The sequence below is a fragment of the Acanthochromis polyacanthus genome, chromosome 2 (assembly GCF_021347895.1).
Source record: "Acanthochromis polyacanthus isolate Apoly-LR-REF ecotype Palm Island chromosome 2, KAUST_Apoly_ChrSc, whole genome shotgun sequence".
Classification (NCBI taxonomy): domain Eukaryota; kingdom Metazoa; phylum Chordata; class Actinopteri; family Pomacentridae; genus Acanthochromis; species Acanthochromis polyacanthus.
Window position 1 is genome coordinate 15,553,792 of NC_067114.1, and position 13,001 is coordinate 15,566,792.

The 13,001-nt window shown below is 38.8% G+C and overlaps 1 protein-coding gene across 1 annotated transcript in view; it reads right to left on the reverse strand.

Moving 5' to 3' along the window:
- LOC110949783 (CUB and sushi domain-containing protein 1) overlaps nucleotides 1–13,001 on the reverse strand; it is a 329,068-nt gene that overhangs the window by 174,118 nt on the left and 141,949 nt on the right. The window contains 2 exon segments of the mRNA XM_051944856.1: nucleotides 3,618–3,739; nucleotides 11,527–11,651. Coding sequence (XP_051800816.1) covers nucleotides 3,618–3,739; nucleotides 11,527–11,651 — 247 coding nt within the window.

Genomic DNA, 13,001 nt, shown 5'->3' on the forward strand with positions numbered 1-13,001 from the left:
TAATCTCATTTTGCCAAGCCCATTCTGGAGAACATCATGTTCTGGCTGCATCACACTATTATTCTACCCTTAAACGCCCTGACTTGTTTGTATTTTTTTTTTTTAAAACCAATCACTGTCAGCATGTTCCCTCAAAATAGTGAAGGGTGGAATTGTTGTTGTGGAATATTTGCACTCAGGGAGATGAGGATTGTCATTATAATGGATACTCACAGAAAAAATAATAATAATAAAAAAATTCTGGCAGGGCATGATCCAAATTGTGTGCAAAACTTGAAATTTTCAGTGTGGAATGTTGCTGCAAACTTCTTATTCTTATAAAAGCTGGAAAGAATGAGTGTAGGCCGTTCTTTTTCTGCAACTTTGGGTTCTTTGTCGTTCTTTTTTCCCCTTTTCTTTCCCAATGCTGTGTCTGCTTATGTGAAGCGAAGTCAAACCAGCGGATCACCACCACCACACACCCACACTGACTAAGCAATTATTTACAAGGCTACAAGGCTACGCAATTATCACTTTCTTTCTGCTAAACAGGTGGATTGAGAAATTGGCAACTGGCTTTTCAATTCCAAAGAAATTCTGAATTAATCACTGTCCTTGTCAGTGATTGCTGTTCCCAGTGACGATCACAGCCATCACTCGGTTTGCCAACTTTTTCCGTACTTTCTTTGCCAAACTTCAACCCTTTATTCACATATTCTCTGTATATATGTTCCGTTGTGTCATTGCTTGTACTGGTACTGGTAGTTAAAATCATGTTTTGTGCATAACTTTTGTTGGGATTTGACTGATCACTACAATTAGACTTGACAAATGTTAATATCTAATCCGACATACTTTACGAGTGCCATTTCGATCTTAAACTGTAGTTATGCTACAATACCGATCAGCCACAACACTAAAATCCCTGAACAGGTTCACAAAATTCATCATCTCATTAAAATGCAAGATTCTGCTGGGAATCTAAGCATCCTGGCATTCATCTTGATGTTAATTTGACACCTATCAACCACCCTAACGCTTTTGCAGGCTAAGCACACTCCCCAAGGCTGCAGCACTCTGAAACAGCAGTGATCTCCCCTAACAGGACAATGCGCCCAAACACACAGCAAAAACTACTCAAGAACAGCTTGAGGAACACGACCAAGAGCTGTTGGTGTTGACCGGGCCTCAAAACTCCCCAGATCCCAGTCTGATCTGGGTAGTTTGGTGGCAAAAGGAAGCCTGAAAAATATTAGAAAGGCGCTTTTCAAGTTGTGCTGGTTGGTATATGTAGCCATGACATAGACCTTGTCAACTTGTAACTAGAAATGCATGAATTGTAATGCTGAAATGAAAGCAATCTAAAGAAATGAAGAGTAGAATAGTCAAATCCAATAAACATAAAAGCATAAATGACAGCACTGGTTAGGCGAAACCCACACTCCTTTCTGCAATTAATCTTTAATGCAGTGTGAATATTACAGTGAAAATAGAAATACATTTTATAAATTGATAATTCAGAAGTCAGTCTGACCTCTTTCAGCTATATTTCCACTGCATCTCACATAAAGGTAAAAAGGGACACAACAGCATTTGCACTTCAACACAGCATCACCATAGCTTTTCAAGTATAGACATGAAATTCTGGCTTTCTCCTAAAAAAAAGTCGGAAAGGAGGTAGCGGCACTCAGGAGGGATGAGCCACTGTACTTCACTATCCTCCACATAAACAACAGAATACCAAATCATCATGTCACATCCTATCCCATTCTATTTGAATCTATTCTATTCTCTTCTCCATCAGTCTAGTGTAGTCTACAACTGTCTTTATCCTGTAGTTTGTCTCCGTCCGTGTCTCTCCCTTTGTGTATGTAGATAGTGACATTCTGAAAATGCCAGCAGCTGTAGTAGCTGATAATATGTCATTATAGCACATTCTTGAAGCGCTCTCAAACGTCAAGCATTTTAAACACAAACGCACACATACACACACTTGTCCAGGCAGTACGGAGAATAGATAAAAGGCATCCCATCTGTCCTGAGCTTAAGCTATGTGAATCCTTATAAAATATCATATTGTTTTCTATTTAAAACCCAGAGTAGCACACATAAGACACAAGGAGGGCCTCCCATCTGTCACCAAGCAAAATCTTGACATTTGCACATTTGTCATATTGAAACTATGCAGCCACATCAATTAATTCATGTGATGTTTTGCAAGTTGATGTCACTTTCACAGAAATGGTGTATGATGCCAGTTGGAAAAAAAAGGGAGTCCATAGCTGCATGAATGACACAAATCCACAAAAACATACAGTAATACACTGAAGCTGTCATGACTTGACACAAGCTGTTGGCCACCTCATGATTTGCCATTTCGCTCTATCAAGGTCAGAAAGGGGAGGGCAAAAAAAATCAATTTCTCTTTCCTTCTCTCCCTTCCTTTTATATATATTTTTTGTTCTCTCTTCAATTATATCTCACTATTTCTCCATCCTGCTCCCTCAGAGGCTCAGAGGTGAGTAGACCCCATTTCCATCCATCTTTAGAGAAAACTTCAATGTCACATGTCAAGTACCTGCTTGGACATTCAGTCCTTTTTCCTTTTCTCTGTTCCTGGTGCTGGCTTTTTTGATGTGAAGTATCTGGCTGCATATTCAGCCCCATTTTTCCTCCTCTTCCCTCTCTCCTTTTCTATGTAGCTTTCAATGAGCTCAGTACCATCTAACTCTCTTTTTGCCCTTCCCTCGCTGTACTCTCACCATCTTCAAACTTAACATTTTAGACAAATCAAAGTGAAAGGAGGAAAGCCGATGACAGTGGGAGAAAGTGGATGGAGAGAGCAGAGTAGATGAGGGAGAGAGGTGAAGAGAGAGGAACAGAGAATAAAGAACTCTCGGAAGTTAGGGCAAAATGAGAGGGAAGCAGAGGCTACGGCAGAGATGGAAGGGAAAGAGTGGAGAGCAGAGAGTACAGAACCAGGAGAACGGAAGAGGTGAAGACATGATGTATGAAGATACTTGATGTGAAAAGAATGAAAAGAATACCACAGAAGAAGCTGTCAATATCGGAGGTATATGAATTATTCACATCTATACAACAATGGATCAACAGTTAATCTAGGGAGGAATGATGACCATGAGCTCCACAACAGAGACAGAAATCAGTCGGCAAACAAAAAACAAAAGGCAAGCCTAAAGCAACAGTCTCTTAACGTACTTGATGTAACTTACAGATGAGAATATGTGTGTATTTCATGGCATACTTTCTAGTCTGGCTACAGCTTATTCCTGCAAGTCATGCTGTTTCTTAAAAAAAAAAAACTTTTCCTGTCTCTCTTGGCTGCATTCTTGAATCTCAATTTACCACAAGAAGGCTTCATGCATTCACGTTTTTCCAGGAAAGTTACACAGTTCCACAAACCTGGGATGAAAAATCTCAACTTTGGCAGTATAACAACTTGCAAAAGTGAATCGTCTCAAATGTCATCTACCGGTGTCTTAAGATCTTTGCATTATACACAGTGTAATGTAGGCAGGTTGCAGGTATAGACGTTTTATGTTCCCCTTGTCAGAAAATGGTGATTTTTTTTTTAGACCAAAACTTTTATTGAAATAAAGTAATGAAAATGAGCTCACCTTCCCAGAGTCCATTGCAGTGATGACCCACACACAGTGTGCATTGTTCTCATACTGAACAGGATAGTTAGGAGAAGTTATGACACCTCTGGGGCCCCTTAGGTTACTGCCACAGGTACGAGCTTGAGAGGAAGGCAGCAAAAGAGAGAGAGAGAACGAAAAAGACCATTAAAACTGATTTATAGGGTAATCAAAATCATGCTTGCAGATTGCAAATGGCTTCATACCTTCCCAATAGAAAGAATGGAAACAATGTAAAGCAGAGCCAGACAAAAGGATGACAAAATCATCTTACAACACAACATTCAATACAATTAATGATGAAACGATGGTTTGTGGACCCTGAATTTGGGCAATTTGGTGGGCCTATCTACATATAATTGGCAGATTTTAGAGGGAACAATGAAACCCTTGGTAAATTATCCATTTTAAAATTTCCTGCAATCAAATCAATCCGTGTTTCTTTTCATATCTGCCTCCCACAGGAAAGTACATCTTCTACAAACACCAAGGATTGGTGGCATGATTAAATGATTACCTCTAATCGATTGCCACAGCTCCAACAGTTCCAATTTTAACTGAGTGATTATTCAACTTCGCCTTTTGCAGGTTCAATAAACTTCTGTGAAACACTGACATGTGCTTTTTTATGTTACTTTTATCTCAGTAGTAGCTCTACAGTGCTGTAATCATTCATATCAGTCAATCAAAGAAAAGAAAAGTCTCTCTACTACTGGACAATTTGTAAGTGTGTCGTCATTATCAAAAGGAAATTGTGTTGTGGATCATTAGGGTCATGTTTCCACAATTGTGTTCATCATCCCTATCAGTTACGATAATGATACAAATTGGAATTCTAACTTTGTTATCTAAATTACTAAAGTTTGAAGGCGGATACACTTGATATATGAGATAGTGTCCAATATAAAACAATATCCACATTCAACTCCTGAAATTTTAGTAGGGTCAGTAATGTTAATCAGATTATACAGAGTGGCTCTACAAAATCTAATGTATGATAATAACAAACGGGGAAAAAAAAAATAAAAAAAAATAGCTTTTAGCTGCAAACACCACATTTTGATAACGAAATTCAACTTTTTACAAAAAGGTCACTTTCGTATTTTCACAAACACATGCACAATTCCTCCCCCTTTACACCTGAAACACATAGTTTCTTGAGGTAGGTTTGATCTTTTATTTCTGCAAAAATATTTGATGCACATTAACGTAAAACCTTAGCGAGCAGAGTCACTGCATTCCCATATCTGCAATAAAATGGGTGAATAAAATTACACAAAGACAACCATGAAAGCAAAGAAGACCAGAGGTACAAAAATAACTTAATGGTTGTTCAAAATGGTCATACATTTACGGAAGTAGGGGTAACACTGGAATATTAATAATATGGAATTTACAGAACTATGTGTTTTACACAGCAGAGGAATAGAGAGAATGGATCATTCTAAAAGTACATTTAATTGCACTAAAAAGGAGTGCTGCTTTTCAAAAACCTTTTCCACTGAATTCAAACATTAAAATGCAGACCTTGATAAAAGCCCACCACCTAGAGCCCTGTACCATGGTATTTTAATATGTGTATTAAAGATGCTTAATTTCATTTCTTTGCCTATACCTAAATAGGCAAAGAACTAATTTTCATGTGTCTACTGTCTTGAGCTATAAGCTTTATTTTATTTCTTTCTATGGCCTTTTAATATTCAGATCAAGTAATACATAAAGAGCACTCTATGAATAAAATGCATTGTTATTATCAACCGCATGTCAAAGAAAGACAAAGCCCTTTAAGGCTAAATATTTGCTGCCAAACATGTCGATGAGGAGAATGCTATCAGCAAACATCTTAAGGGGATAATCAGAACCACATATTGCATATTTATGCGTTGGACATCAGCAAACTGTTTTCTCCTGATGTTCTAATATAGATCAAATGGATAAATGCATCACCTTGTCTGGTAACAGTATCAGTTAGAGAAGCATGATGTTTCGAGGTGAAATGATGCGAAAGGGAGATCAAAGTTTTTAAAGAAATATGTTAAAATACTGGCATACACTATGAATTACAAAGCACATTGAAAGCTGATGACTATCCGATTGGTTTTCTGTACACATTTACATGAACTAAAATGTTGGACATGTGGAATTTTTGATCCGTCTGGTGCTAGTTGAAAAGTCAGAATCAACTTTTTTTCTCATCTGGGGTCTATGTACCAGATGTCTGTAATAAATATCATAGTAACCCAGCCATTAAATATTAAAACATTTCCGTATGGACCAGCAGACCAACACACTGTCTGCTGTTAAAGCACCACGGGTCAAAAATCTTAAGAACATTACCCTTTTTTTTTTGAAGAAAAAAGTAGTGTCTCTGGAATAGATTGTTATTTTTTACAACTCCTCCTCTGCTGCTGAAACTTTCAGTACCTTTGCTCCTTCAGAGTTTGGTGATCGTGTTATCAACAGCATTTTTCATAATATTCTTCCTCTGTGCTCCCTTTTATCCATATTGATTTTGTCCTCTGTGATGCTCAAGGTAACATTTTCCTGCCTTCAGTACGTCATAAACTTACCATTTGTTATTTCTTTAAAGGGATATTTGGCAAAGAAAAAAAAAGTCCTATTGCGTCAGGAAGTCAATTTAGAAACCTCTCTCTGGAGCACAGTAATATGAAAGGCTCACTAGACAGATTCCCTTCGTTTTAGTCAACAAGCTCTGTCACGCTGCAGAGGAGGCTTCACCTGATCTTATATTATTCTCTCTGTTTCATGATGAGTTATCAAGAGATGATCACTGCCTTTAGAGGGAAGGAAAGCCAGTGTCCCAGAAGCAAAAGCATTTGAGCCAAGGGGATTCTTTAATATAGGAATATTGTCGACTAATGAAGACTAACCCTTGTGACACAGAAGAGTGGACATAACATACAGAACACAGACTTGCTGAGAGACAAAGTAGAGATACAGAGGCAGAAAGCTGGAGCAGAGAGGGTGAATGGGAGAGAGGGTGATAAAAGAAAGTGAAGGAGGAAGGGCAAGAGGCAAGAAAGACACACAGAAAATGCCAGGAGAGAAAGGGAGAGAGAGGAGGACCTCAGATGACTGATCTGCCTGTTAATTAGAAAAGAGAGCTGAAACACACTGCGATACACAGCTACACGGGCACACAGAAACACATTCATGGCTATTCATCTCAGAGACCAGCTTCTAATTAACAGTAAAGTCTCAGCAGAGGATGAGAGAGGCTCATGGGTTCGAATCCCGGGAGAGTGATCACTCCAACTAACACAATACACACCACAGCTGCGGTGTATGCATTTTTAACCTCTGCCTGCCAACTTGTTTGTAACAGAATGCTGATCTTTTTTGCTTCTCATTTCTCTCTTTCTCCTCCATGTTCTGTCCTTTTCCTTTCGTACTTATAATCTCTGTTTATATTCTTTGTAAAAATATCACAAGACTTTAACCATCATCCTGCACATTACTTTAAAGGCACAGTTTCCAAGTGTTGCTACGTTTGCCAATGCTGGATGCTGGAAAGTCACCTCCTGTATTCAGATTTTCCCTTAAAATCTGACTTTCTGTCGTTTCAAAGCAACAAAACGAGCTTTGCCATTGTTTTAACCTCCTTTCACTGTCTGCATGGCTCTACAGCTCAAATGCAATATCCTTTCATTATTTTGTATTGTGCCTGGATTTTTATGTACAGTGGGGGAAATAAGTATGGAACACATCACCAGTTTCCTGAGTAAATATATTTCTAAAGGTGCAATTGACTTGATATTTTTACAAGATGTAGGTAACAACCCGTGCAGTTGACACATGCAAAGAAATCAAAACACAAATGGCCATAAATTAAATTATGTGCAATAATATGAAATAACACAGGAAAAAAGTATTGGACGCATATGCTGAAATTTATTTAATACTTTGTACAAAAGCCTTTGCTGGTAATAACAGCTTCAAGACGCCTCCTGTATTGAGAAACAAGTGTCATGCAATGCTCAAGTGGGATTTTGGCCCATTCTTCCATACAAAAAGTCTTTAGATCCTGAAGGTTCCTGGGGCCTCTCCGATGAACTCTGATCTTTAGTTCTTTCCATAGATTTTCAATTGGGTTCAAGTCAGGTGACTGGCTGGGCCATTCCAGTAGCCTTATTTTCTTTCTTTGAAACCAATTGAAAGTTTCCTTGGCTGTGTGTTTGGGATCATTATCTTGTTGAAATGTCCACCCTCGTTTCATCTTCATCATTCTGACAGATGGCAGCAGATTCTTATCAAGAATATCCCTGTACATTTGCCCATTCATCTTCCCCTCAATTACACTGAGTTTGCCAGTACCATTTGCTGAAAAACAGCCCCATACCATGATGTTCCCACCCCCAAACTTTACAGTAGGTATGGTGTTTTGGGGGTGATAAGCTGTGCCATTTTTCCCCCACACATGGTTAGTATGATTGTGTCCAAACAGCTCAATTTTGGACTCATCTGACCAGATCATATTCTCCCAGTACTTCACCGGCTTGTCCAAATTCTCTGCAGCAAACTTTAAACGAGCTTTAACGTGTTTTTTGTGAAGCAATGGTGTTTTGCGTGGTGAGCGTGCATACAGGCCATTGCGGTTGAGTGTATTACTAATAGTTCTTTTAGAAACAAATGTACCTGCCAATTCCAAATGTTTCTTTAGCTCTCCACGAGTGATCCTTGGCTCTTGGACAACTCTTCTTACAATTCTTTTCACTCCTCTGTCAGAAGTCTTGCGAGGAGCACCTGGTCGTGGCTTGTTTATGATGAAATGATGATCTTTCCATTTTCTGATAATGGCTCCAACAGTACTCAGAGGGATATTCAGGAGTTTAGAAATCCTTCTATACCCCATTCCCTCACTATGTTTTGCAACAATAAGGTTGCGCATGTCTTGCGAAAGCTCCTTGCTTTTACCCATCATGAGGTGTTTCTTTTGTGAGACCTTGATAATGTGACAGCCTCTTATAGGCCTTCAGTTGGGACTGAACCAGCTGACATGAATTTGCACTGATTGCTTTCCATTTACTGGTTGAGTTTAGCAGGAGTTTTTACATCCCATGCTTGTTATAGAATCCCTTTCTTTCAGGTGTTCAATACTTTTTTCCTGTGTTATTTCATATTATTGCACATAATTTAATTTATGGCCATTTGTGTTTTGATTTCTTTGCATGTGTCAACTGCATGGGTTGTTACCTACATCTTGTAAAAATGTCAAGTCAATTGCACCTTTAGAAATATATTTACTCAGGAAACTGGTGATGTGTTCAATACTTATTTCCCCCACTGTAACTGATTTGATTCGATGGTTACCAACATAAACATATATAGTATACAGCAAGATGCCTTTAATCCCACTGAGCTCGGTTCTTACAAACGCAATTTTAATATTTTTTCTCATGGCACTTTATTTACTGGTAGAATTCATACCACCGGTGTTCTCGGTAGTATTGTAACGAACAGTAAGATGATTCAGTGTTCCACTCACCCTCTCTTTTGTTCTAATACAACAATGTGTTTAAGAATCTGTTTTTGTTGAAGCAAACCAAAATAAAAAATATATCTGTTTGTCTTTTGTTCCCTTTTAGCATGACAAAAACTAATCCTTTTCTCCTGAAAAATATGCAGAAACACTTTAAACAAAATATGAATAGTGAAAAGGAAGATATCAGCTAGACTTTTTGAGTGAGGCGATTTTGGAAACGGTATTATTCATGTCCTTCAATCCCCTTCAGTATCTCACTCTCCCTTCATCCACTTCCCCTGACAGGAAGAGCCAGTGTCATGAATTCAGGCAGGTTCCCGCAGTCACAGACCGACATACAGACACAACAGTGGGGCAAACACGCATAACCACACACACATATTCTATAACATGATGTGACAGGGACCCTACAGTATGTGTCCGAGCACAGGGACCGGCTGTCCATCAAACACTCGCACAGCTCACGGCAAATACTGCAGCAGCTATGAGGTGTGTGACATTGTCCTGTGGACACTTGCTGTCAGTGCAAGTATGTTTGGGTGTGGGAGTGTATGTTAGCTGTCTGCCTTTTCATAGTGGAGTAATAAACTCAATAGGGTATTGTCAGTAAACATGTGGGCACTGAGAGCCTCTGCTTCACTGCTCTGCCACTCAAACAGTTATTGATTTAGTCACTCAGCCAGTCAGTTAGAAAGTGAATCATGACTTTTACACATCAGCAAACAACACAATGTAATTTACATTCACCGGTTGGTCTGGGTTGGTCTGACATTACAGATAGCATTTATGATGGTGTCATCGTACTACACTTATAAGATACTACAAGAGCATCTGCGTTAGCAAATACCAGCACAATTACATAACCACAGAAAGACATTAAAAATAGGGATCAGGATAGCATTAAATTGTTCAGGTGCCCTTTTCAGTCAACAAGGAAGCTGACATTTGTTGCTATGGGAGAAATTAAATGAATCATTTTCACATCAATCAGAGAAATAAGTGGATTTGAGAGTTGGTGTTTATTAAATTAATTGTTATCATTATTGTTATTAGATTAAGTTGAGTTTCAACTTTTGAACCATTTTTGTGGTTCTGACGCAAGAGGACGATGTGCTCATTCTTAATCCCACTTACAAAGTTTGTATTGGCTTATTTGTTTTTTTTCACCAGGGAAGCAGCCATTAGTGAGCACCAAACAATAGACTAATTTAATTGCTGGAAAACCTGAGATTTTAGCAGTGATTCAGAGGCAGCAGCAATATAAACGATAAGGCTGACATTGCTGTGTGTGTTTATTATCAGTGTGTCTGAAGAAGCTGAGAACTTCATCTTTCTAACATGAACTGTCTGTGGCCATATCCTAACAAAGCTTAAACCTAATTTCTATGTAGTTCCACTGCTATTCAAGGACATTAAACACATTAACGAGCGATAGTGCTACAGCTGCATAACATACACATGCTTTGTGATGAATATGCTAGTCTGATTTCACGGCTACATTGCCTACAGCAGTGGGCTTGGTCTGTGAATGTTTAGGTCTTTCGGGCAATAAAAGGAGGTAAAAGGCCATCAGGGTTGATGGTTTGACTCCTTACTCTTCCTAAGGGCATGCAAATATGTACTTGAACTTAACCCAGAATCCCAGATAAGCAGGTCAGCACCTTGCCTTCAGCTCCAGCTTCATCAGTATGTGTGAATGTGACACATTGTGAAGCTCTTTGAACTGCATGTCCATGGAAGATAAAAAAAAATACATACCGTTTTACCATCTGAGTATGAATACTTAAGTCAAAGTCAATTCCCACTATAGGAAAATGCTGAACATGCTTCTCACTATTTTATGCCTTTTAAAACTAATCCCAATGAAAAATTTTAAACTTGTACGTTGAAATCTAATTTGGGGCGTATTGATGTCTTTGATATAGTGTGCGATGTTGCTATGTCTGGCTTTGTGTGTTTTTGTGTCTCTCTGTTGTGCTCAGATCTGTAAATACAGTCTCAGTGAGAATACCTGATTAAATACAGAAAAAAAGTGATATAAGTGACATTACATAATGCCTCTAAAAGGATGTTGTCGATGCTCGGGAGTTTTTGAAAATCAAATGTGCATCTGTTACTTCTTTTATTTTACTGATGTGTGAAGCAGTGATCAAAAGACACTACATAACCATTTAGGTTGCTATCTAACATCCACAAATAATTCCAATCAATACAATATATTTCAAACAAAAAGAGGCATGAGTTCAAGCAACAAATAGATGATGTATTATTTATGATGATACCTCTTCATCTACCTCATTTGTAGGTGAACAAATTGATAGTTGCATTCAAGCTTTACTACATGAAAAATGAACGTGTTTCATTGGAAATTATGGCAAAACTTACTTCTGCAGATAGGTCTGTGGTCACTCCAGGCAGCGAGTGTGTCAGTGACTCGTTGACAGGTGATGCTTTTGGATCCTTGTAGTACGTAGCTGTCATCACAGCTGAACTGGACACTGGAGCCAATTCTAGTTAGGGAGACACAACGATAACAACAGCTGTCAAAAAATAGTAACGATAGCACCTTTCATTGTGACTGCTTCACGACGTCACAGCCACTTGGTATTGTGATGCTCCTAAAAGGCTCTTACAACATCAAGAAACTGGACCCATTCAGGAGATAATTGTTGAAATAATGGTCATGATCTTAATGGTATAGTGGCTTTCAGATCTCTTACAAAGATACTATCTTCATTACAGATCATCAACTTAGGATCTATAATTTGTCTTTTTATGTACGGGGCCTTTGTAATCATATCTTTCGCCATTCATGCTGTCTCCTCTGTCGTCTGCTTTCCTTTGCTCTCTCTTGCTCGATTTTCTCCACTTGTCATGCCTCCTCTCCCATCTCTCTCATCGTTTGTTCTGATCATTCCTGTTTTCTCATTCTCTCCAACACCCTGCTGTCTAGCGCATGAGAGGGACATTCAGCCATCTAAGTGGAAGTCTGCATGGTGTCTTGTCTGTAAAGCTTAATGTCTCTTCCCTGCTGACACACACCGCAGTCTACAACCTGGCCAAACATTCGCAACACGGAGCTGTGGTTGCTCATTGGCTCCACCCTGTTGTTAAAACACTGTAGAGTCGTACAGTCTGGCCAAATCTCTCTGTTTGTGCCTTTCTCACGGAGAGTTGGGTCACTCTCTGCTCTGCGGCTTCTGCCACTTTTGATGACACTGAAAATACCTTTCATCCCGCCACTCACTGTGAAATTTACAATTACAAGAAAGAAAACATTTTTTCTCCTCGAAAGGAAACTAAAACCATCCCATCGCAATTGTGTAAGTGGTTGTCTCTGAATCAAAACAGCCATGACACTAAAAGTTACAGGCTGCAATCCAATACCAGCATGTGCAGCAATGGAAACTCTGTTTCCTCTGCACCTATGTTCTCGTACTATTTCTCCTGTTATACTTCATCACACCACAATTCGGTTCCAGCTCCTGCTGCTCGATGCTTAATGATGATTGGCTAGAAACCTGAAACACACAGCGAACACATCTTTGCCAACATGCGTGCACACTTGGAGGTAATGACCTTTCACTAACTCAGACAAGTTCACTAATAGTAAGAAAGAGTTTGTGCAGTTTGTGCAGTCACAGTGGCTAATGGTAAAGAAGAGCAGCAGGAGTTGGAGATTAAGAGATGATTATCATTTTAAGGTTGTTTTTTTTTTTTTTTGGCTCTGAAAATAGCCTCAGAAAAAGGTAAAAATGGAAAACCTGCCTAGATTCTTTCACAAAAGAAACATTACAACACTTCTGCTGCTACTGATACTAAGTGGATGAATCGTACGGAGAGATGATTATTTTATAATT